Source organism: Heloderma suspectum, chromosome 8 (genome assembly GCF_057233095.1).
Source record: "Heloderma suspectum isolate Gila_16-S chromosome 8, 16-S_ref, whole genome shotgun sequence".
NCBI classification, from domain to species: domain Eukaryota; kingdom Metazoa; phylum Chordata; class Lepidosauria; order Squamata; family Helodermatidae; genus Heloderma; species Heloderma suspectum.
In genome coordinates, this window is record NC_139465.1 from 47,350,442 (window position 1) to 47,371,846 (window position 21,405).

Below are 21,405 nucleotides of genomic sequence, written 5' to 3' on the forward strand. Positions count from 1 at the left end.
CTGCCTCTGGTACTGGAGGTAGCACATAGCCATCAAGGCTACTAGGCATTCATAGCCTTTTCCTCCAGGAATTTGTCCCATCCCCTCTTAAAGCCATCCAAATGGGTGGCCATCACTACACTTGTGGCAGCGAATTCCATAGTTTATGCGCTGTGTGAAGAAGTCCTTCCTTTTATCTGTCCTGAATCTCCCACCAATCAGCTTCATGGGATGAGCCCGTGTTCTAGTATTTTGAGAGAGGGAGAAAAATGTCTCCCTGTCCACATTCTCCGCACCATACATAATTTTGTACACCTCTATCGTGTCTCCCCCTGCCCTCCTTTTTTCCAAGCTAAACAATCCCAGCTGTTGTAACCTTCCCTCATAGGGGAGATGTTCTAGCCCCTCAATTCATTTTAGTTGCCCTTTTCTGCACTTTTTCCAGCTGTACAGTATCTTTGTTTAGGTGTGGTGACAGTATTCCAAGTGTGGTCACACCATAGATTTACAGGGGCAGTATGATATTGGCAGTTTTGTTCTCAATTCCTTTTCTAATTCTGCCTGACACGGAGTTTGCCTTTTTAACAGCGGCCACACACTGGGTTGACATCTTCATTGAGCTGTCCAACACAACCCCAAAGTCTCCTTCCTGGTCAGTCACAGCTAGCTCAGATCCCATCAGGCTATACTTGAAGTTGGTTTTTTTTGCCCCAACGTGCATCACTTTACACTTGCTTACATTGAACCTCATTTGCCGTTTAGATGCCCATTCTCCCCATCTGGAGAGGTTCTTTTGAAGCTCTTCACAATCCCTTTTTGTTTTAACCGCAATAAATAGTTTGGTGTCATCTGCAAACTTGCCCACTTCCCTGCTCACTCCTAATTCCAGGTTGTTTATGAACAGGTTGAAAAGCACTGGTCCTAATACAGATCCCTGCGGGAGCCCACTATTTACTTCCTTCCATTGGGAGAATTTACCATTTATTCCTCCTCCCTGCTTTCTGATCTTTAACTAGTTACTGATCCATAGGAGGACCTCTCCTCTTATTCCATGACTGCTAAGTTTGCTTAGGAGTCTTTGGTGAGGGACTTGGGTGCCCTCCACAAATAGCTATGTTGGCTGGGGGATGCCGGGAGGTGTAGTCCAACACATCTGGATTGCACCAGCTTGGAGAGGGCTGGTTCTTAGAGGCTCTGAGAGCATAAGCAGGGGATTTAGACTCAAGGCGTGGCCAGCTATGTTGGCACCTGAGAGGGGGCTTCCCTTCACCAGGGAGGGTCTTGTTCTGATGGGGGCAGAAGAAGGTCCTTTTGCCTTCCTCACCATGCATGGCGAATGCAGGTGGAACAGAGCATCTGATTGTTTTTGTTCAAACTCGCTCGGCTTTTGCTCAGCAAAAGGGGCGGGCAGAACCTCCAACTCTTGGATAAAGTGCCGTGCGAATGAAGCCAGGCAGCTGTGGCCTCAGCTTCTGAGATGGGGAGCAGGCTCGCCTGCTCATCTGGGCAAGATGGTGCTGCCAGTTGCCCTCTTTTCCCAAAGGGTTGTAGCCGATGTTACTCCTACTTAGAGTAGATTGATTGAAATGAATGGGATGTACGCTGGGCAGATAACAACAGAATGACATTTAATAGGGTTAAATGCCAAGTTCTGCACCGAGGAAAAAGAAACCAAATGCACTGTTACAAGATGGGGGATACGTGGCTCAACAGCACTACAAGCGAGAAGGATCTTGGAATTGTGGTAGACCACAAGCTGAATATGAGCCAACAATGTGATGTGGCTGCAAAAAAGGCAAATGCTCTTTTGGGCTGCATTAATAGAAGCATGGCTTCCAAATCCTGGGAAGTACTAGTTCCCCTCTACTCAGCACTGGTTAGGCCTCATCTGGAGTACTGTGTCCCGTTCTGGGCACCACACTTTAAGAAGGATGCAGACAAACTGGAGAGGGTTCAGAGGAGGGCAGCAAAGGTGATGATCAGGGGACTGGAAACAAAGCCCTATGAAGAGAGACTGAAAGAACTGGACATGTTTAGCCTTGAGAAGAGAAGACTGAGGGGAGATAGGATAGCGCTCTTCAAGTCCTTGAAAGGTTGTCACAAAGAGGAAGGCCAGGATCTCTTCTTGATCATCCCAGAGTGCAGGACACGGAATAATGGGCTAAAATGACAGGAAGCCAGATTCTGGCTGAACATCAGGAAAAACTTCCTGACTGTTTGAGCAATACGACAATGGAACCAATGACCTAGGGAGGTGGTGGGCTCTCCCACACTGGAGGCATTCGGGAGGAGGCTGGACAGCCATCTGTCAGGGATGCTCTGACCTGGATTCCTGCATTGAGCAAGGGGTTAGGCTCGATGGCCCTTCCAACCCTACTATTCTATGACTCTATGACACTATGACCATTGGTCATGCAGGCTGGGGTTGATGGGAATTGAAGTCCAACACATTAGGAGAGCAGCAGGAAGGCTGGTCTCATCCATCTGTCAACATCTGGTCCACTGATGGCCACACAAAAATTGTGGATTTAGAGGTGTGGTCAGAAGGACTTTTCTCTCAAATCCTGGGGAATCCTGGGGCTTGGCTGCAAAAGTTAAACCCCAGTGGCTCTCTGAGTGTAGCCCATGAAGCCTTTGAACAGAGAGTTCAGGCCAGTGCAATGTTCAAGCCTGTCTCCCTTCCTTTTTTGTGCATTTGGCTTTGAGTAGGGCATCAACTCTCATAACTACACTTATGGAAGAGTGATGGGGATGCGCAACAGGCCCTGGGTCGCCATCACCGCTTTGGCGTACAAGTTGGTGGCAGTCCGTGCAGTACTTTGCTGTAGCTGGGGCTTTGACTAGATTTTAATTGCTCTGCAATGAGAGACACAAAGGATCGGCCTGTTCGTGCATTAATTTGAAGGTTGTCCTTGTTTCTCCATTGACAGGCTCTGAACACGAATGGGCGTTCTTGTTTGCTGCCATCGTCTTCAACACATCCAGTTTATTATGGTTAGGAGTCACTGGCCAATATTGTTGTTTGTTTCTCAGCCCCCTTGTTATCCCCTTCTGCCGCTTGCCATTCATATGCCATGTATCCCTTTGCCTGTGTAAAGCCAGGCAAAAACCAGTCTTGACACTGCCAGCTAGTATAGCTGTTACCTCAAAATGGCCTCAAGAAATCTGACTGGAGAGGATATAGAATCAGAGTTGGAAGGAATCTTAAGGGTCATCTGATCCAACTCCCTGCTGATGCATCTGCTCAGGGAGCACATAAAAGAGAAGCAGCAGTAGAATGCTTGCATCTGTTTGGATTTTGCGAGAACGTGCGCTTTGCCGTCACTTTCCCCTCTTTGGGGTTCTTGGGGGTGGAGGTGGCAGTAGGATTGCGCTGCCTGGGTGCCTCGTAACTTAAGAGGACACATTATTGCACGAATAATACTATTGGAAATAGTGGAGCTGCAATGGCAATTTAATGGACTTTTGAGTGGAAAGTTGATCCTTCTACTTGCGTGCCAGTATTAGGCTTTGTAACAACAATGTCTTCTTTCTGTTACCGAACATGCTCCACCAGGCATGTGTACAAAGTTGCACATGTGCGTAAGACCAGCATTCATTAAGGGACCTTTAGATCTCGGTAATAATGACCTGGTTCACACGTCACAGCAGCAACTCTGGATTGCCTAACTCAGGAATTGCAGGGAGGAGCAGAAGGTGTGAGGGTGTGCAACCCATTTAACAACCCAGGAACTGCCACTGTGACATGCAAACCAGCTTAGTATGTCTTTGACAAAGCCGAAGCCAGAAGTCCACACGCACACATATGCAAAATTCTTCAAACAATGGAGAACTTACTAAACACAAGCAAGAGTTTAAAATGTTTACTTATTACTTTGGGGAAAGTAACTTGGTAGATCAGTTGTAATTGAAATATAAGCATATAAATCAGTTAGAACCTTCAGAACCTACAGAGAGAACTTACGGGGAAATTAGCTTTGTTCTCTCTGGGGTGGAATGTTGTTGTTGTTCAGTCGTTCAGTCGTGTCCGACTCTTCGTGACCCCATGGACCATAGCACGCCAGGCCTTCCTGTCCTCTGCTCTCTCTCGGAGCATGCTCAAGTCCATATTCATTGCATCTGTGATGCTATCTAGCCATCTCATCCTCTGCCGTCCCCTTCTCCTTTTGCCTTCAGTCTTTCCCAGCATCAGGGTCTTTTCCAGAGAGTTTTCTCTTCGCATTAGGTGGCCAAAATATTTGAGCTTCAGCTTCAGTATGTGTCCTTCCAATGAGCAGTCAGGGTTGATTTCCTTTAGGATGGACTGATTTGACCTCCTTGCAGTCCAGGGGACTCGTAAGAGTCTTCTCCAGCACCACAGTTCGAAAGCATCAGTTCTTCGGCGCTCAGCCTTCCTTATAGTCCAGCTCTCACAGCCATATATTGCTACTGGGAAAACCATAGCTTTGATTAGACGGACCTTTGTCAGCAAGGTGATGTCTCAGCTTCTGACTATGCTGTCTAGGTGTGCCATAGCTTTCCTCCCAAGGAGCAAGCGTCTTGTAATTTCATGGCTACAGTCACCGTCTGCGGTGATCTTGGAGCCCAAGAAAATAAAATCTGTCACTGCTTCCATTTCTTCCCCTTCCATATGCCAGGAAGTGATGGGGCCAGATGCCATGATCTTCATTTTTTTAATGTTGAGTTTCAAACCAGCTTTTGCACTCTCCTCTTTCACTCTCAACAAGAGGCTCTTTAGATCCTCTTCGCTTTCTGCCATTAGGGTGGTATCATCTGCGTATCTGAGGTTGTTGATAATTCTCCTGGCATTCTTAATTCCGACCTATGATTCATCCAGCAGGGCGACAATATACAGCCTTGTCGTACTCCTTTCCCAATTTGGAACCAATCGGTTGTTCCATATCTGGTTCTGACTGTTGCTTCTTGACCCTCGTACAGGTTTCTCAGTAGACAGGTAAGGTGGTCTGGTACCCCCATCTCTTTCAGAATTTGCCAGAGTTTGTTGTGATCCACACAATCAAAGGCTTTAGCGTAGTCAATGAAGCAGAAATAGACATTTTTCTGGAATTCTCTTGCTTTCTCCATGATCCAGCGAAAGTTGGCGATTTGATCTCTAGTTCGTCTGCCTCTTTGAAACCCAGCTTGTACTTCCGGTAGTTCTCTGTTCGCATACTGCTGAAGCCTAGCTTCTAGGATCTTAAGCATCACCTTGCTGGCATGTGAAATGAGCGCAATTGTACAGTAGTTTGAACACTCTTTGGCGTTGCCCTTCTTTGGAACTGGAATGTAAACTGACCTTTTCCAGTCTTGTGGCCACTGTTGAGTGTTCCAAATTTGTTGGCATATTGAGTGCAGCACTTCAACAGCATCATCTTTTAGGATTTTCAATAGCTCAGCTGGAATACTGTCATCTCCGCTAGTTTTGTTGTTAGTAATGCTTCCTAAGGCCCACTTGACTTCACTCTCAAGGATGTCCGGCTCAAGTTCAGTGACCACACTATCATGGCTATCAGGGACATTCAGATCTGTCCTGTATAGTTCTTCTGTGTATTCTTGCCACCTCTTCTTAATCTCATCTGCTTCTGTTAGGTCCCTGCCTTCTTTGTCCTTTATCATGCCCATCTTTGCACAAAACGTTCCCTTGATATCTCCAATTTTCTTGAAGAGGTCTCTAGTCTTTCCCATTCTGTTGTTTTCCTCGATTTCTTTGCATTGTTCATTTAAGAAGGCCTTCTTGTCTCTCCTTGCAATTCTCTGGAACTCTGCATTCAGTTGGGTATATCTTCCCCTTTCTCCCTTGCTTCTCGCTTCCCTTCTTTCCTCAGCTACTTGTAAAGCCTCCTCAGACAGCCACTTTGCTTCCTTGCATTTCTTTTTCTTTGGGATGGATGTCGTTGCTGCCTCCTGAACAATGTTACGGACCTCCGTCCATAGTTCCTCAGGCACTCTGTCTATCAGGTCTAATCCCTGAAATCTATTCCTCACCTCCACTGTATATTCATAAGGGATATGATTGAGGTCATACCTGAATGGTTTAGTGGTTTTCCCTACGTTCTTCAATTTAAGCCGAAATTTTGCAACAAGAAGCTCATGATCTGAGCCACAGTCAGCTCCAGGCCTTGTTTCTACTGACTGTATAGAGCTTCTCCATCTTTGGCTGCAAAGGACATAATCAATCTGATTTTGATATTGACCATCTGGTGATGTCCATGTGTAGAGTCGCCTCTTGTGCTGTTGAAAAAGGGTGTTTGCTATGATCAGTGTGTTCTCTTGGCAAAACTCTATTAGCCTTTGTCCTGCTTCATTTTGTACACCAAGGCCATGCCTGCCTGTTATCCCGGTGATTTCTCAACTTCCTACTTTAGCATTCCAATCCTCTATGATGAAGAGGACATCTTTTTGGGGTGTTATTTCTAGAAGGTGTTGTAGGTCTTCATAGAACTGATCAAGCTCCGCTTCTTCGGCCTCAGTGGTTGGGGCGTAGACTTGAATTACTGTGATGTTGAATGGTTTGCCTTGGATTTGTACTGAGATCATTCTATCGTTTTTGAGATTGTACACCTGTACTGCTTCTTCCCTTAGAAGAAATGGAGTAGCACCCTTTTGTTGACTATGAGTGCTACTCCATTTCTTCTCAGGGATTCTTGCCCACAGTAGTAGATATGATGGTCACCTGAATTAAATTTGCCCATGCTTGTCCATTTTCGTTCGCTGATTCCCAAGATGTTGATGTTCAATCTTGCCATCTCATGTTTGACCACCTCCAGCTTACCTTGATTCATTGATCTTACATTCCAGGTTCCTAAACAGTATTGTTCTTTACAGCGTCGGATTTTCTTTTCACCACCAGACACATCCACAGCTGAGTGTCCTTTCGGCTTTGGCCCAGCCCCTTCACTCTTTCTGGCGCTACTTGGAAATACCCTCTGCTCTTCCCCAGTAGTATATTGGACACCTTCCGACCTGAGGGGCTCATTTTCCAGCGTCATATCTTTTAGCCTTGTGATATGTTCCATGGGGTTTTCTTGGCAAGAATACTGGAGTGGGTTGCCATTTCCTTCTCCAGTGGACCACATTTTGTCAGAACTCTCTGCCATGACCTGTCCATCTTGGGTGGCCCTGCACGGCATAGCTTATGGCTTCACTGAATTACGCAAGCCCCTTCGCCACAACAAGGCAGTGATCCATGAAAGGCTTGGGTGGAATGCAGAGCTTAAATTAGGATGTGGACAGGCACTGATCGTCCATGCAATTATCGGATGGACTTGTCAGTGTAAGAGGTCAAAGAGGTGAGGTTTCAGTAAACTGGAAACTGTAACACTCCTGAAAGTGGAAAAGAAAGGTTTGGGATGAGTGTTAGAGATTTGGGAGAAGGAAAGGGGCTTGAGGGAAATTTATGCTAAGAAGAGACATTGCACTCAGGCTAGTCCTGAGGCATGGTCACAAGAAGGGTTGGGAGGAGGGGGCCGTCTGGAGCTCAAAATACATTCATCCCAGTTTCTTGAGCTTTGTGTCTTCCTCTTCTTTCTTTACTTTTTGTTCCCTGGAGGCCCTTGCTGCTGGGTATTAACCGAGCTTCTTCAAAGAGAGGTAGTCCAGGAGGAACAAACAGTATAGGGGTCCCAGCTGTGATGCTTGCCACTGGGACACAAGAGGCAGGCATCACAGATCCAAATCCATTTCCAAATCCATTTCTGAAATTAGATCAAATCTGAGCATAAACACATATAATGGGAAAGAGAGTAAAGGGTGGGGCTCCCCTTTGTAGAAAAGGAGATTTAGGATTTAAAGATGCCTTTCCCTGGGTTGGTGTGATCCATTCCTGAAGCTGAAGTTTGGGGCACATTGAAACTGCTGAGTCTTGGCAGCAAAGGAAAAAACCTGTTTTGGGGCTTTTGTGGACCGTCACCTGTAGTGAGGTGAGGACCAAAGTGGCCAGGTGAGGCTTCATCTGGGAAAAATAAGCAGAAGAGGGGTGACAGAACTGCAGTCCCCAGGCTGTTCTGTCTGGGCTTATCTGAGGGTGGCCGGACTCCATGGCAGGACTCCAACTAGCTAAAAGTGGGCTAGATGAAACAACTATCAGGTGGATCCACAGTTGGCTACAGAATCGGACTCAGAGAGTGCTTATCAGTGGGATCTTCTCAAACTGGGGAGAAGTAACGAGTGGAGTACCGCAGGGCTCAGTCCTGGGCCCAGTGCTCTTCAAGGTTTTTATGAATGACTTGGAGGAGGAGGTGCAGGGAATGCTGATCAAATTTGCAGATGACACAAAATGGGGCAGGATAGCTAATACTTTGGAGGACAGAAACAAAATTCAAAGTGATCTGGATAGGCTGGAGCGCTGGGCAGAAAACAACAGAATGACATTTAGTAGGGATAAATGCCAAGTTCTGCACCGAGGAAAAAGAAACGAAATGCACCGTTACAAGATGGGGAATACTTGGCCCAGCAATATTACAAGCGAGAAGGATCTTGGAATTGTTGTCAATCACAAGCTGAATGAGCCAACCATGTGATGTGGCTGCAAAAAAGGCCAATGCTCTTTTGGGCTGCATTAACAGAAGTATCGCTTCCAAATCCCGGGAAGTACTAGTTCCCCTCTACTCAGCACTGGTTAGGCCTCATTTGGAGTACTGTGTCCAGTTCTGGGCACCACACACAAGGATGCAGAGAAACTGGAGAGGGTTCAGAGGAGGCCAATGAAGATGATCTGGGGATTGGAAACAAAGCCCTATGAGGAGAGACTGAAAGAACTGGGCATGTTTAGCCTTGAGAAGAGAAGACTGAGGGGAGATATGATAGCGCTCTTCAAGTCCTTGAAAGGTTGTCCCAGAGAGGAAGGCCAGGACCTCTTCTCAATCATCCCAGAGTGCAGGACATGGAATGATGGGCTCAAGTTACAGGAAGCCAGATTCTGGCTGAACATCAGGAGAAACTTCCTGACTGTTAGAGCAATCCGACAATGGAGCCAATGACTTAGGGAGGTGGTGGGCTCTTCCACACTGGGGGCATTCAAGAGGAGGCTGGACAGCCATCTGTCAGGGATGCTTTGACTTGGATTCCTGCATTGAACAGGGCGTTGGACTCAGTGGTCTTACAGGCCCCTTCCATTCTATGATTGTATGGTTTGTCTCTCTTTGGGAGATCAGTTGGAGCTCCTGTCAAGACCTGTTTGCCAAGAGACCAAAACTCCCAGATGGTGTAGGTCCATCAGCTGTGGTTGGAAGCGATCACAAGCCGGCATGCTGAGTGCACGTGACACAGGGTTTTTATACATTTTAAGCCAAAGCTTTGACATGTCTGTTCAGCACCAGAAGCACAAAAGTTGCAGGAAGATTCTCAAGGACCAAGAATGACAGTTCCTGACTAAAACAGGGCAGTTGGTCTCCCTGTGACAGAGCCATCAGTGAGCACCAAAGAGGTTGTTTAGGAGGAGGAGGTGCTCCATCCCTTGGAGCTGTTTCACATCTTTTCAGACTAGACCGTTTCGCTTCCTTCAGGGGGTTTCCTCTAATCAGGAGGGGGAAACTACTGCTTCTTTGCAGGTTTGATTAATTTACCTTTTGCCTGCCTTGAGGCTCTGTAAAGACATTCAGGCTTGATTGATTTGGTAATGCCAGACCTTGCCTTGCATTCAGGACCTAAAGTTGCCAAGCAGTCTCTTTAGACTATGCTAAAGTTTCAAGCGAATCTTCCTGAAAAGCACCCTACTCTGGCTGCCAGTATCAGGGAGGCTGCAGGGCCTGTCTCACCATGGAGCAGTCTGTCAACATGTCTTCACCAGCAGACCAGTCAGAGAAAAGACAAACCTTTTGCATCTTTTTCTTTTGCTGTTCAGGAGACTTGTGTGAATGAGTGTCTGGGAAGTATGTGAGAGTGAAGATGGCAAGGTGTGGATTATTCTCCAAATGTTTCTGTCATTTGATCCTTTGGCAATTCTAAGCCACGCAATGCAGAGTTTTGGGATTCAGCCTGCAGTCTTTGGAAAAGAGCGGAGTACTTAAAGTAGCTCTCTCTCTCATCCATGGTGAACTGTGGAAGAGTGACTAGTTGCCTTTTTGTGCCCAGCTGAGAACTAGCCTCTTGTGCTTTCTGTGGCTGGGTGGCATGTAGCATTTGACATCTTGAGGTGTCTGGCATTTTTCTGACCCTCAGTACTGAGGAGGGCGGCTTGGGAGTGCTGAGGGAGTTGGAAACTTCCTGACATGTGTTATATATGACTCTTATGTCCTTGGTTCAGGAAGTCTGACTAAACCCGAACCCTCCAGGCTATCTGATCACTGGATTGGGTTTGCACACAGCTAAGGTTCCAGATGGAGAAGGTTTGTAACTCCATTCCGTACACGCAGGAGTGAGGGTCAAGGCGAGTGTTAGTCGTCACAGATCTGATCAGACACTCTTGGAGCCTAACACTGGAAGCAGAGGATTCCCATGTCATGTCCTCTTGCGTGTGTGTTTAACTAGTTGGTTGAGCGAATGACCAGTGTCCAGTTCGCTTTGTGTGTGTGGCAGTGTAGCACAGACGCTGCTGCTTGTGGGCTTTCAACTGAATGCCTCTCCTCCATTCTTCCCCTAAAGTGCGTAAGACCTTTATAACACCCAACACATGCTTGGTACCACTCTTGTCTCAATAATAATAATTGGCTAGTTAAGCAATCTCTTGAGTATCCATTACTGCAATTTAACCTTAACCAGTCTATCTGAGTTGGATGAGACTCCTCAGTGCTGACTTGTGTGGCTGAACATAACTGAATTCTAGTTTTCAGTAGAATTCAGTTCTTCAGCTGAGGCCTAGACACAGCCTGCAGCAGTCGCTCCACTAAGGCGCAGACGTTTTGTCAGTGGGGGAAAAAGAGTGTCGGCAGCATTTGCAGGGTGCCAGGGCTTGGCATGCCGTACACTCAGCTTTAGATGCAGTGTGGCTGGAAGACGCAGAAGACATGAGGGCGCTCCTTCCTCCTCCACAGGGCCGCAGATGGCCCAGTTCCACCCCCCTTCCCTTAAAGACAGCGTTGGGGGTGGGGGAACGAAAGGGAAGGAAACCATGGACCTGGCCCGACCTTTTCAGGAGAACATGGGAGAGGGCCGAGGACCATCCACAAGAGAGAGACTGCTTCCTGGCGCCAAACAACACAGAGCGCCAAAGTGAGGTGGGGGTGAGCACTCCAGCATCGCAAGACCCCACCACAGAGCTGTCCTGGGAGGAGGTGCAGTTTTGCCCATGGGTGAGACAGATTATATCCCAAGAATTGGCGGGTCAAGGGAAGGGGCCCACCCGCAAGAAGCTCAAAGGGAAAAGGAAGAGGAGCAAACATGAGTCTAGAAGCCTCCACTAAACACAAGGAAAAAGGGGGAAGGAAGGGGGTCAGGGAGTCTTTCTCAGATTCCAGATCTTCCTGCCCATCTTCATCACCCTCCACCTCCTCCCCACTTTCTTCCCCCAGGTGCCATAAGGGTAGCTCCCCTCCCCCTCCACAACCTCAAGGCCTCAGATGGGAGCAAAAGGAAAGGTTCTAAGGCATGTAAACCATCCAAACAGGGCAAAAAATGCCACAGAGCCCCCATCTCCCTCCTCACCCTCGGATGAGGATCAAGACTGCTCTGGTTCAAATAACGGGAAGGAAGGAGAGTTTTCAGAGTAAGAACTGAATTCCCCTGCTGCTCAGAGATGCTAGTTTTCAGTAGAATTTTTTCCAGCCCAGTTACCTAAAGTGTGTAGAATTCTTCAAATTAAGGTGAATGTACCTAAACCAGTGGAATCTGTGTTCCCACCACTTCCGCAGGGGTTAAGGCAGTCTTAACCACACAAATTGGCTAATAAACTTTACTCTCTGCCAGCTAAGATTACGGATTGGCTAAAAGTCTTGGTAGTTGATGCCCTTATCGCTGCACTGACCTCCTTAGCGTTCCTGCCCCCGATTGGGAAAGCAGGCCTAAAGATCCTTGCGATAAGTATGTGGAGGGTTTGAGGCATCGGCCGCCGTCTTCAGGGAATTGGTCGCCGTCTTCAGGGCATTGGTGACTAATTCCTTTTTAACTAGGGTGATTTGTGGGCAGAGGAAGTGGCAGGATTGGATTTGATTCCCAACCCCATTAAGGATGAGTTGAAGAAAATCTCATATACAGCGGCCCTGTCTGCTGACTCTTCCTTGGATGCGATCCAGTTTGGAGCCAGAGCCATAGTAGCTAATACAGTTGTGAGATGTAACATATGGCCCAGGAACTGGGATGTGGATGCAGAGTCCCAAATGAAGCTAGCAGCTTCAGCCTTCACAGGTTCCTGACTTTGGTGGGAACCTTTCAACAAGGTCTTGGTGGAAAATATGGAAAAAGAAAAGGTTCTTCCTTCAAAGAAAGAAGAATGGAAACCCAGACCACAGGAGTCCTTTCATCCTAACGGATGCACGCACAGAGCAAACCAACAGGATGGTTATAAGCCCTAACGGCAAAGAACCTACAGATATTCTGACAAGCTTAAGATGCAGTCATCATCCTCAGACTATGTCTCAAAGTACAGCAAAGGGCAAAAGAAGAACTATGAACAAAGAAGAACAAAGTACAGCAAAGGGCAAAAGAAGAACCAAAAGAAGAACTAAGAGCTATCCAGCTAGCCCTAAAGAACTTCAGTCTGGAGGTAAAAGGGTCACGTGTCCTCATCAGAACAGACAGTGTGTCGGCCAAAGCCTATGTGAACGATCAGGGAGGAACTCGTTCAAAATCTGTCAACAAGGAGGCCCACAAGCTAATAACATGGGCAGAGAAACATCTTTGATCCATCAAAGCAGAGCACTTAGCGGGGACTTCCAGCAAGGTGGCAGGTTGGCTTAGCAGGGAACCAGAATGGACACTCAGTCTGCATATTTCCAGGTCAGTCACATTCCAGGTCAGGGTTCTGATTATGGAACTGTTCCTACCAGACAAAATGCTCAAGTAGCCAAGTACATGACAAGGCTTCCCGACCCTGCTGATCTTTCCACAAGTGCTCAAGGAGATCAAACACGCAAGGATGATAGTCATTCTAATTGCTTCTCATTGGACTCACTGTCCTTAGTTCTCAGACCTCCTGGAATTGGTGGGGACAAATCACTGGAGACTCCCTGTCAGGAGGGACTTGTTGATTCGGGGACCAATATGTCCTCCACAGCCAGGACTCTTCCATCTGACAGCCTGGAAGTTGAATGCATGTGCTGAGGAAGATAAGATATGTGGATGAGGTCTTGAAGACTCTGCTCTCATTGCGAAAACTCTCTGCCAATAAGGGTTACAGCAATACCTGGAAGAATCATAGAATTATAGGGTTGGAAGGGACCTGCAAGACCATCAAGTCCAACCCCCTGCTTAATGCAGGAAGCCTGATTCCCAGGCGGTGTCCCATCCAAGTACAAATCAGGGCTGACCCTGCTTAGCTTCCAAGGTCAGACAAGATCAGGCGCATACAGCCCTGAACCTAACATGGTGCACAAAGACACTGTTTCCCTGTTGCTGGGAAAGATAAAATAGATCCTGGTGATCTGATCTATTCTATTCTATTCTATTCTATTCTATTCTATTCTATTCTATTCTATTCTACTGCAACTTCCATCATCTAGCACACCAGCAACCTGCTAGCCACTGTGACTGGGTGACAAGAGTTTGGAAGACTCCCTCTTCACCTCTGCCTTTGCTGCTGTCAGAGAATCATAGAAATATAGAATGGTAGGGTTGGAAGGAGCCTACAAGACCATCAAGTCCAACCGCCTGCTCAGTGCAGGAATCCGAGTCAGAGCATCCCTGACAGATAGCTGTCCAGCCTCATCTTGAATGCCTCCAGTGTAATGAGCAAACTACTTGAATGCTAGTTTGCTCATCAGGATATCCTGGGGCACTTTGTCGAAAGCTTTGCTGAAGTCGAGGTATATGATGTCCACAGCATTCCCACGGTCCACAAGGGAGGTTACCTGATCAAAAAATGAGATCAGATTCGTCTGGCAGGACTTGTTCTTGACAAATCCATGTTGGCTTCGAGTCATCACTGCATTGTTGTCAAGGTGCTTCCAGATGGATTGCTTTATCATCTGCTCCAGAATTTTCCCAGGGATTGATGTCAGACTGACTGGTCTGTAGTTCCCAGGTTCCTCCTTGTTGCCCTTTTTGAAGACAGGGACAACATTAGCCCTCCTCCAGTCATCTGGCACTTCCCCCGTCCAGGATTTCTCAAAGAGAATAGACGGCGGTTCTGAGAGTTCTTCTGCCAGTTCCTTTATTACTCTAGGATGCAGTTCATCTGGCCCTGGAGAGCTGAACTCATTCAAAGTCATTAGGTGTTCCTTGACCATATGCCTATCGATCTCAAGCTGCAATCCTGCCCCTTCAGCCTGTACTTCGCCTTTGCCAGGGGGCTCTTAGACCGTCTTTTGGGAGAAGACTGAGCCAAAGTAGGAATTGAGTACCTCTGCCTTTTCTTTGTCATCTGTTATCATTTTGCCATCCTTATTTAATAGCTGAACAACCATTTCTTTCCTAAGTCTTTTACTATGCATGTACTGTATTTGAAGAAAGCCTTTTTGTTGTTTTTAGCATCCCTCGCTGACCTCAGCTCGTTCTCAGCTTTAGCCTTCCTGACGCCATCCCTGCAATTCTGTGCAAGGTTTCAAGGAAGCGTGTTTTCTGCAACACTACCTCATGCTTCCTTGAAACCTTGGCAATTTGTTTTTCAAAAGTTTCATCCTCATCTTCTCCTTGATTGGGTGACTGGTAGTAGACTCCGACCACCATGTTCCTTTTATTCTTGCTCCATTTATTTTAATTGTCCTTGTGCCGCTGCCAGTTTAAGGGAAAGGAAAGGGAGGATTGTCTTTGGGGACACTCAGCAGCCTTTGGCAGGGCTTTTGGGGGGATGCGGGATCTGCTAGAGGTCTTTGCTCCCTCTCCCATTGCCAATTGGAGGAGGGGCCTGGTGGAGATGGGTCTGCTCATCTTGCCCAATGACGGACAATTACTGCAGCTGCCACTGACCATGGCAAGAGAGGAGGGATGACGACAGCAGGCAGCTGGTCTCCTGCCCAGAGACAGGAGACGAAGAAAGGAGCAGGAAGTGGAATAGAAGTGAGCAAGGGAGGAGATTGAGAGCAGAGAGAGAGACTGGAGGAGGAGATGGGAGAAGAGGAGATGAACCAGAGGGAGGGAAGGTGAGGCAAAGGGAAGACTCAGCAGGGAAGATAGCTCCTCTTTTGTTCAATCAGCCCATGCCTTTTGTTCCACAAACAGGAGGAGTGGGCCAGATATCCCATTTTAGGATGTCCTGCGATATAGTTCTGCTCTTGGGTAAGTTCTTAACGCGTTGTAGATGCATGATTGCCAGGCCCAGCTAGACCTTGGGCATGATGGAAAGACAAATTGGCTAGGGACAGGTGTAACAGGAATCTATGGCTTCCTGTGTGGGCAGGGAACCACTGTGAGCCCCACTCCCTTTTCCTTCCATGCCTACAAGGAGGAGGAACTTTTTGTTTTAAACTAGCCACCATGTGGCTTCCGAATCCAGGAAACAGTGCTTTGTTTAAACAGTGTTTAGTGAGGATGAGACAGGATCTGAAACCATGGTTCTCCCTTGCCTGTAGTTGAAACAAACCACAGTTTCCTGAGTTAGGATGACATAGAGAGCTGTGGTTAGATTAAACTGGAAAGCGGATGCTTCCGATCTCCTTGCAAGCGCAAAAGAGGAGAAGGGGGAGAGTGCAAGCCCAAGACTAGCCCTCATAGCTACTTCTTGTAGCCGGGAACCCCAGTTTCCTCAATCAGGCCACTGTTTCCTGTAGCGCAAGAAGCTGCTTAGCTACCATTAACCCAGAAATAGTTCTCTGCATGTAAATTGGTACGGCTCTCTACTGCATTTCTGAACTCACTGAAGGTGTTTGATGCTGGTGCCATCTACCTCAGACTTTATTCCCTCTGTGATAGTGAGAGCCAGTGTAATGATGAGAGTATTGGCTTAGGACTGGGGAGACCTGTGTTCAAATCCTCACACAGCCATAAAGCCCACCGTGTGACCTTAGGCCAGTCCTCAACTCTCCGTCTAACTTACTTCACAGCACTGTTTAGATAAAATGGTGTGAGGAGAGAACAATGTGTGTTGCCTTGAGCTTTGTGGAGGGAAGGCAAAATGTCAATGTAAGAAGCAAGCGATAAACAAACAAAATTCTTTAAAAATTATTCTCATTTCTCGTGCTCTGCAAGAGAAAGGTGCACTGTTATCACTGTGTATTCCTTAAAATTTGCATTCGCTCTTATTAGGCCTCTTTTTCTCCCTCCCAGGGAATCCTCATTTATTGTATTTCTAATGAAGAAATTGAATGGGTAGAAATAAGGAGCTTGAGCTGCCTTGAATATTAGGCCACAGCTGTCAGTCTGAAAGGAGAGCCTGCATCTCTGACGAGCTCCTGGCAGAATCCATGGCCAATTAACCCCCCTCTAAACGGAGATTTAAAGAGATCTCCTGCCCCGGAGATCTTTTTTGCAACGGCAAAAGCAGCTGGAGAGAGGCTAGAAGTATCCTCAAGGCAAATGAGTTGGAGAGCGTGACACCTCCATGCAGCAGGGATGTTTGGGCAAGGACCCTGCCCCCAGGCTGCAGCTCCCCTTTGCACAGTGGTGGTGGGGCAGCTCCTAGTCACAGGCTCTTCTGCCATCAGCTTCCGCTACCTCTGTCGACTTTGCCTTCTTGGTAGCTGATGTCAAAAGGTCTACGTATTTACCCTTCTGTGCCTCACCTGTTCCATGGCATCTGAATCTTTTGATTTTTAAATCTTTTAGCCCTGCTTTTTCTCAAAGAACCAAACATGCTTACATGTGTTTAAAAACAAAACTGTAAAACCATCAAATCCATCTTCAATTTTTAAAAAGGGCATCACAACAGTTATACATCAGCTAGACTTAGAATACATTAAATGACAAAGGGTATTCTACAGTGCAGCCTTCCCCAACCTGGTGCCCTCCAGATGTGTTGGACTACAACTCCCAGTATGCCCGAGCCAGCTATCCTAGCTGGGGCATGCTGGGAGTGGTAATTCAACACACCTGGAGGGAGCCAAGTTAAAACATAATCAGAAAGTATGCAAGGATAGTGAGGGCAGACCTTGGAAGAATAATTCTACAGAAAGGCGACCACCACCATCGGGGTCCTGCTGCAGCCAGGGGACAGGAGGAGGGTGATCCAGGGGCTCTTGTTTTCCTTTTCCTCTTTGCAGCCAGACCCATCAAGTGCAGAACGAGTCTCTCCTCTTCTCTCTCCACACCCACCAGGTCTAAGACTTACAAAATACAGTGGGTTTTTTTACTGCAATCAAGAATATCAATTGTTAACAGTGGTGGTGGTGTTACCATGGCTGCTCGGGATGGGAAAAGCATTTCAAGCTGCAGCATTTTCTCCACTTCGTGTGGCGTTCCCCATCTCGTTGTGCTGTAGTAATTTTACCTGTGCTTTGCAGTAATCTGTTTCCGCTGCAAATTCCTTCAGGGTCACAGCTGCTAAGCAAGAGAGGGCTGCAGCATTAAGTGGCAGAAGCCAGGCAGACATCCCAGCGAGCCTTGCAAGGAGCCCCGGGCGGCCTGTTGTGGGAGGCCTTGTGCCAGAGGCTGGGAGGGAGGAATGGAGTGTGCTTGCACAGGGTGTGTGCGCGCGGGGAAGATGTCTGCTCAGGAGAACCACTTGGGAACGATGGGGAGGCATACTTCAGACCAGTTGGGGTTATTCCTCACTCGCATCCCATTTAAGAACGTAAGAGCCCTGAAGCTGGATCAGACCGAAGAAGTTCCATCTAGTCCAGTATTCTGTTCCCACAGTGGCCCAAGGGAAAGCGCACGAGCAAGACATGAATGCAACAACACATGCATGCGCACACACATGTGTTCCTCAGCAGCTGACATACAGGTTCAAGTTTAGTGTACACACTGAACATCTAGCATTAGAAACAGTTAAATGGGTCTGGATGCAGGTAAATGGGCCGGAGGAAAGGATGAGCCATTGTCATACTACGGGGCAGGGGGATGGACGGAATTAACTCATGCCTAATTCCCGTCATTTATATTTAATTATAGATATAGTGTCAAATGCCACCTGTGTATTACATTAAGGGCACAATCCTAACTAGATAGGTAGCCGCCTCTGGAGTTGGGAGGCCAACCGGGAGAGGAAGCTGCTGTATGCCACATTGGATGTGTCGTACGTGCAGCTCCACTCTCCCCACCCTGGAACGCCCCCCAGCCCCGCACCTTTTCAGTCGCAGCAGCGCGGACGAGGGGAGAGGTCAGTTTTCTGGGAACTGACCTCGGAGCGCGGGCTCCGAGGTTGGTTCCTGGAAATGAGCATATCCTATGGTCCTCTAGACAGTGTCCAGTGGCCATAGGATTGCTCCTTAAATGTTTTTTCTTCATATTAGAAGCAATTTAATCATAGAATCCTAGAGCTGGAAGCTACCTTGGAGATCATCTAGTCCAACCCCCTGCTCAATACAGGCCCTGCAGTGCAGGGTGCAGCTATAGCATCCCTGACAGGTGGCCACCCAGCCTCTCCTTAAATACCTCCAGTGGAGAGCTCACCACCTTTCGAGGCACTCCGTTCCACTGCTGAACAGCTCTCGCTGTTAGGAAGTTTAGCTGAAATCTGCTTCCCTGCAATTTCCACCCATTACTTCTAGTCCTGGTCTCAGAGCAAGAGAGAACAAGCTTGCCCCATCTTCTGCGTGACAGCTTTCAGATATTTGAACACTGCTACCATGTCTCCCTTTAATCTTCTGAGGTGCACAGAACTGGACACAGTACCCCAAATGCAGCCTGAATAACACATAATAGAGCAGAACCATTAATTCCTGTGATCTGGACACTGCGTCTCTTCGTGCAACTCAAGATTTCATTAGCTGTCTTAGCTGCTGCATAGCGCTACTGGCCCATATTCAGCTTGTGAGCCACTAAAACATGTAGGTCTATTTTAGATGTGCTGCCGCCAGGCCAGGTCTCCCCCATCCTATACTTGTGTCCTTGATTTTCTTTGTTCCTAAATGCAAGTCTTTATATTTATCTCTGCTAAATCTCATCTTGTTAGATTCACCCCAGTCTTCCAGGCTGTCTAGATCCTTTTGAATCATGATCCTGTCTTCTGTGGTGTTGGCTCTCCCCCCTGGGTCATCTGCAGATTTGATAAGCGGCCCCTTTGCACCCTCATCCAAGCCCTGTATAAAAGTGCTGAACAGCACAGGGCCTCGGACAGAGCCCAGCAGCACCCATAGGAACATAGGGAGCTGCCTTATGCTGAGCCAGACCCTCGGTCCACCTAGCCCAGTATTGTGGACACTGACTGCCAGTGGCTCTCCAGCATCTCGGGCAGGATTTGTACCTAGCCCTACCTGGAGAAGCCGGGGATTGAGCCTGGGACCTTCTGCATGCCACGCAGGGGCTCTGCCGTGGAGCTACGGCCTTTGAGACCTCCCTCAGGGAGGATGCCAAGCGAGTAATTAGCACTCACTGAGTATGATTGCTCAACCAGTTGTGGATCCACCTAACTGTAGTATTATCCAATCCACATGATTTTACCATCTTGTCAGCAAGGATTTCCTGGGAAATCTTGCCAGATGTTTTACTGAAATCAAGATATACTATGTCCACAGCATTCCCATGATCTACCAAACTAGCAGCTCTATCAAAAAAGAGGTAAGGTTGATCTGGCATGACTTATTCCTCATAAACCAATGTCAGCCTCTAGTAATCAGTGCATTATTTTCTAGATGATCACAGGCTGACTGCTTAGTCATCTGTTTGAGAATTTTGCCATAATGATGTTCATACAAAGTAATATAAGGAGCCTTGGGGGAAAAATGCATAAAACGGTTCCAGGCACACATCCTCCCCCCACCCCCCAATGTTTCTGCATTCCCACTCCATGGAAGTTGATGGCCTTGAGTGTCGTCGTGTTCTGTGGAGTCTTCTGATCTTTTTAGAGTGTAGATAAGGAAGAGTTTTGAAATGCATTTTGCAGCAAGAAGGGTGGGTGTCTCTTTGCAAGGGATACTTAGTCACTCTGGCACAGAAGTGCTGCTATAAAATGTAGATTGCAGAATTTTCCTCCTATTTTTATGAAACAAAAAGCAAACTGGATGGTCCATTGGAAAATTGGCTGTACCATCCTGGAAACGCAAAAGGATTGCGCAGATCCCTGCCCTTTTGGGTCCTTTCAGCGACACGGCACTGGAGCCTCTTCTCCAGCCCCGGCAGCCTTGGGGGTGCAAATGTCACCCGTCCTCCCGTTCCTCGGGCGTGGCGGTCCCCCGTGACTGCCGTCTATGGGGTGCTCTTTGCCCAGGGCCAGCTGCTGTGCTGCTTGGGTGCGTGCTGTCGCCGAGACTGCCTTCAGGGGCCGTGACACAGGACCATCCCTGTGGTGGCAGCTGCATGTCTTCAGCAGCTGTGCTTCCATCTTGGGGTCTGGTGTCAGAAGCCAGAGTGCCTCTCTGGGGTGGGATTTCAGAGGGACTTCAGAGTAGTAGGGAGGCATTTTGGGCTTGGCCTTTTCTGGTAGAGATGGGATGCTGTGGGGAAGAGGAATCGACTTAGGATGCATCAGACGTTGGGAGTGGGTTGCATCTTGGCAACAGCAGGCCTGCCTGGGCAGAATTGCATTTGGGACGGCTTTCTTCCTGTTTTGGCTTCCTGAGTGGCTTCTGCTAGCCTCGAAAACAGTTGCTTGGGAGCTGCTTGCCCACCCACCTCTCTTTCCCTCTGCTCATCCCTTACTTCCACTGCTGTGGCATGCCCCAGCTTTCTGCTCTCTTCTGGCCCCTTGAAAGCCAGGACTGGCAGCCTGGGTGGCCCCATGCTGCATTTCCACTGAGAGCGCGCAGTGCTATGGCTGCTGCCCCTGTGTGCGTGGCCCTCCAAAGTGAGCTGCTGTGGCTGCTTTGCTAGAGGAAGGCAAGGTCTTGCGGGTCTCCTTTTCTCCCCTTTGTTGGTATTCAGTATGCAATAAGATTATACATACATGTTTCCGTGTCCATGGGCTCTGCTTGAGCAAGTGGCTGTACTACAGTCTATGTTTTATGAAACCAAAAAAAGGGCAGATGTCAACAGGATCCTGGAAATTACACACCAGCCAGCTTTCAGAATAAGGAGATAACCATGATGGATTCCAACATGAGCATGATACTTACAACTTTGCTACTTGCCCAATACATGTGGCAGGACATACCTTAGATTTGGTTTTCTGTACTGGACTAGGGGATAATGATCTGTGGCTGGAAGAGCTAGTAATGATTCGGTTGGCCTTAACAGATTACCTGATCAGTATTGATCTTCAGGCTGCTGGTAACCTCCAGAGGAGTGGGAGTCCAAATTTGATGATCCATCCGAGGAGGAGGATGAATCCAGATGGTTTTCTTAGATCTCTTGGGGATTTTCCTG

At 47.8% G+C, this 21,405-nt stretch overlaps 1 protein-coding gene across 8 annotated transcripts in view; it reads left to right on the forward strand.

Annotated features, from left to right (window-relative positions):
• The window catches only part of VAC14 (VAC14 component of PIKFYVE complex), a 128,813-nt gene that overhangs the window by 67,093 nt on the left and 40,315 nt on the right, over positions 1-21,405 (forward strand). Inside the window, exon 14 of one of the 8 annotated variants that reach the window (XM_084812320.1) lies at positions 15,229-21,402. The exons of the other annotated variants lie outside the window; for them this stretch is intronic. Coding sequence (XP_084668446.1) covers positions 15,229-15,256 — 28 coding nt within the window. The 3' untranslated portion in view covers positions 15,257-21,402. Of the gene's footprint in view, positions 1-15,228; positions 21,403-21,405 lie in introns of those variants that run through there. 8 annotated transcript variants of the gene reach the window in all.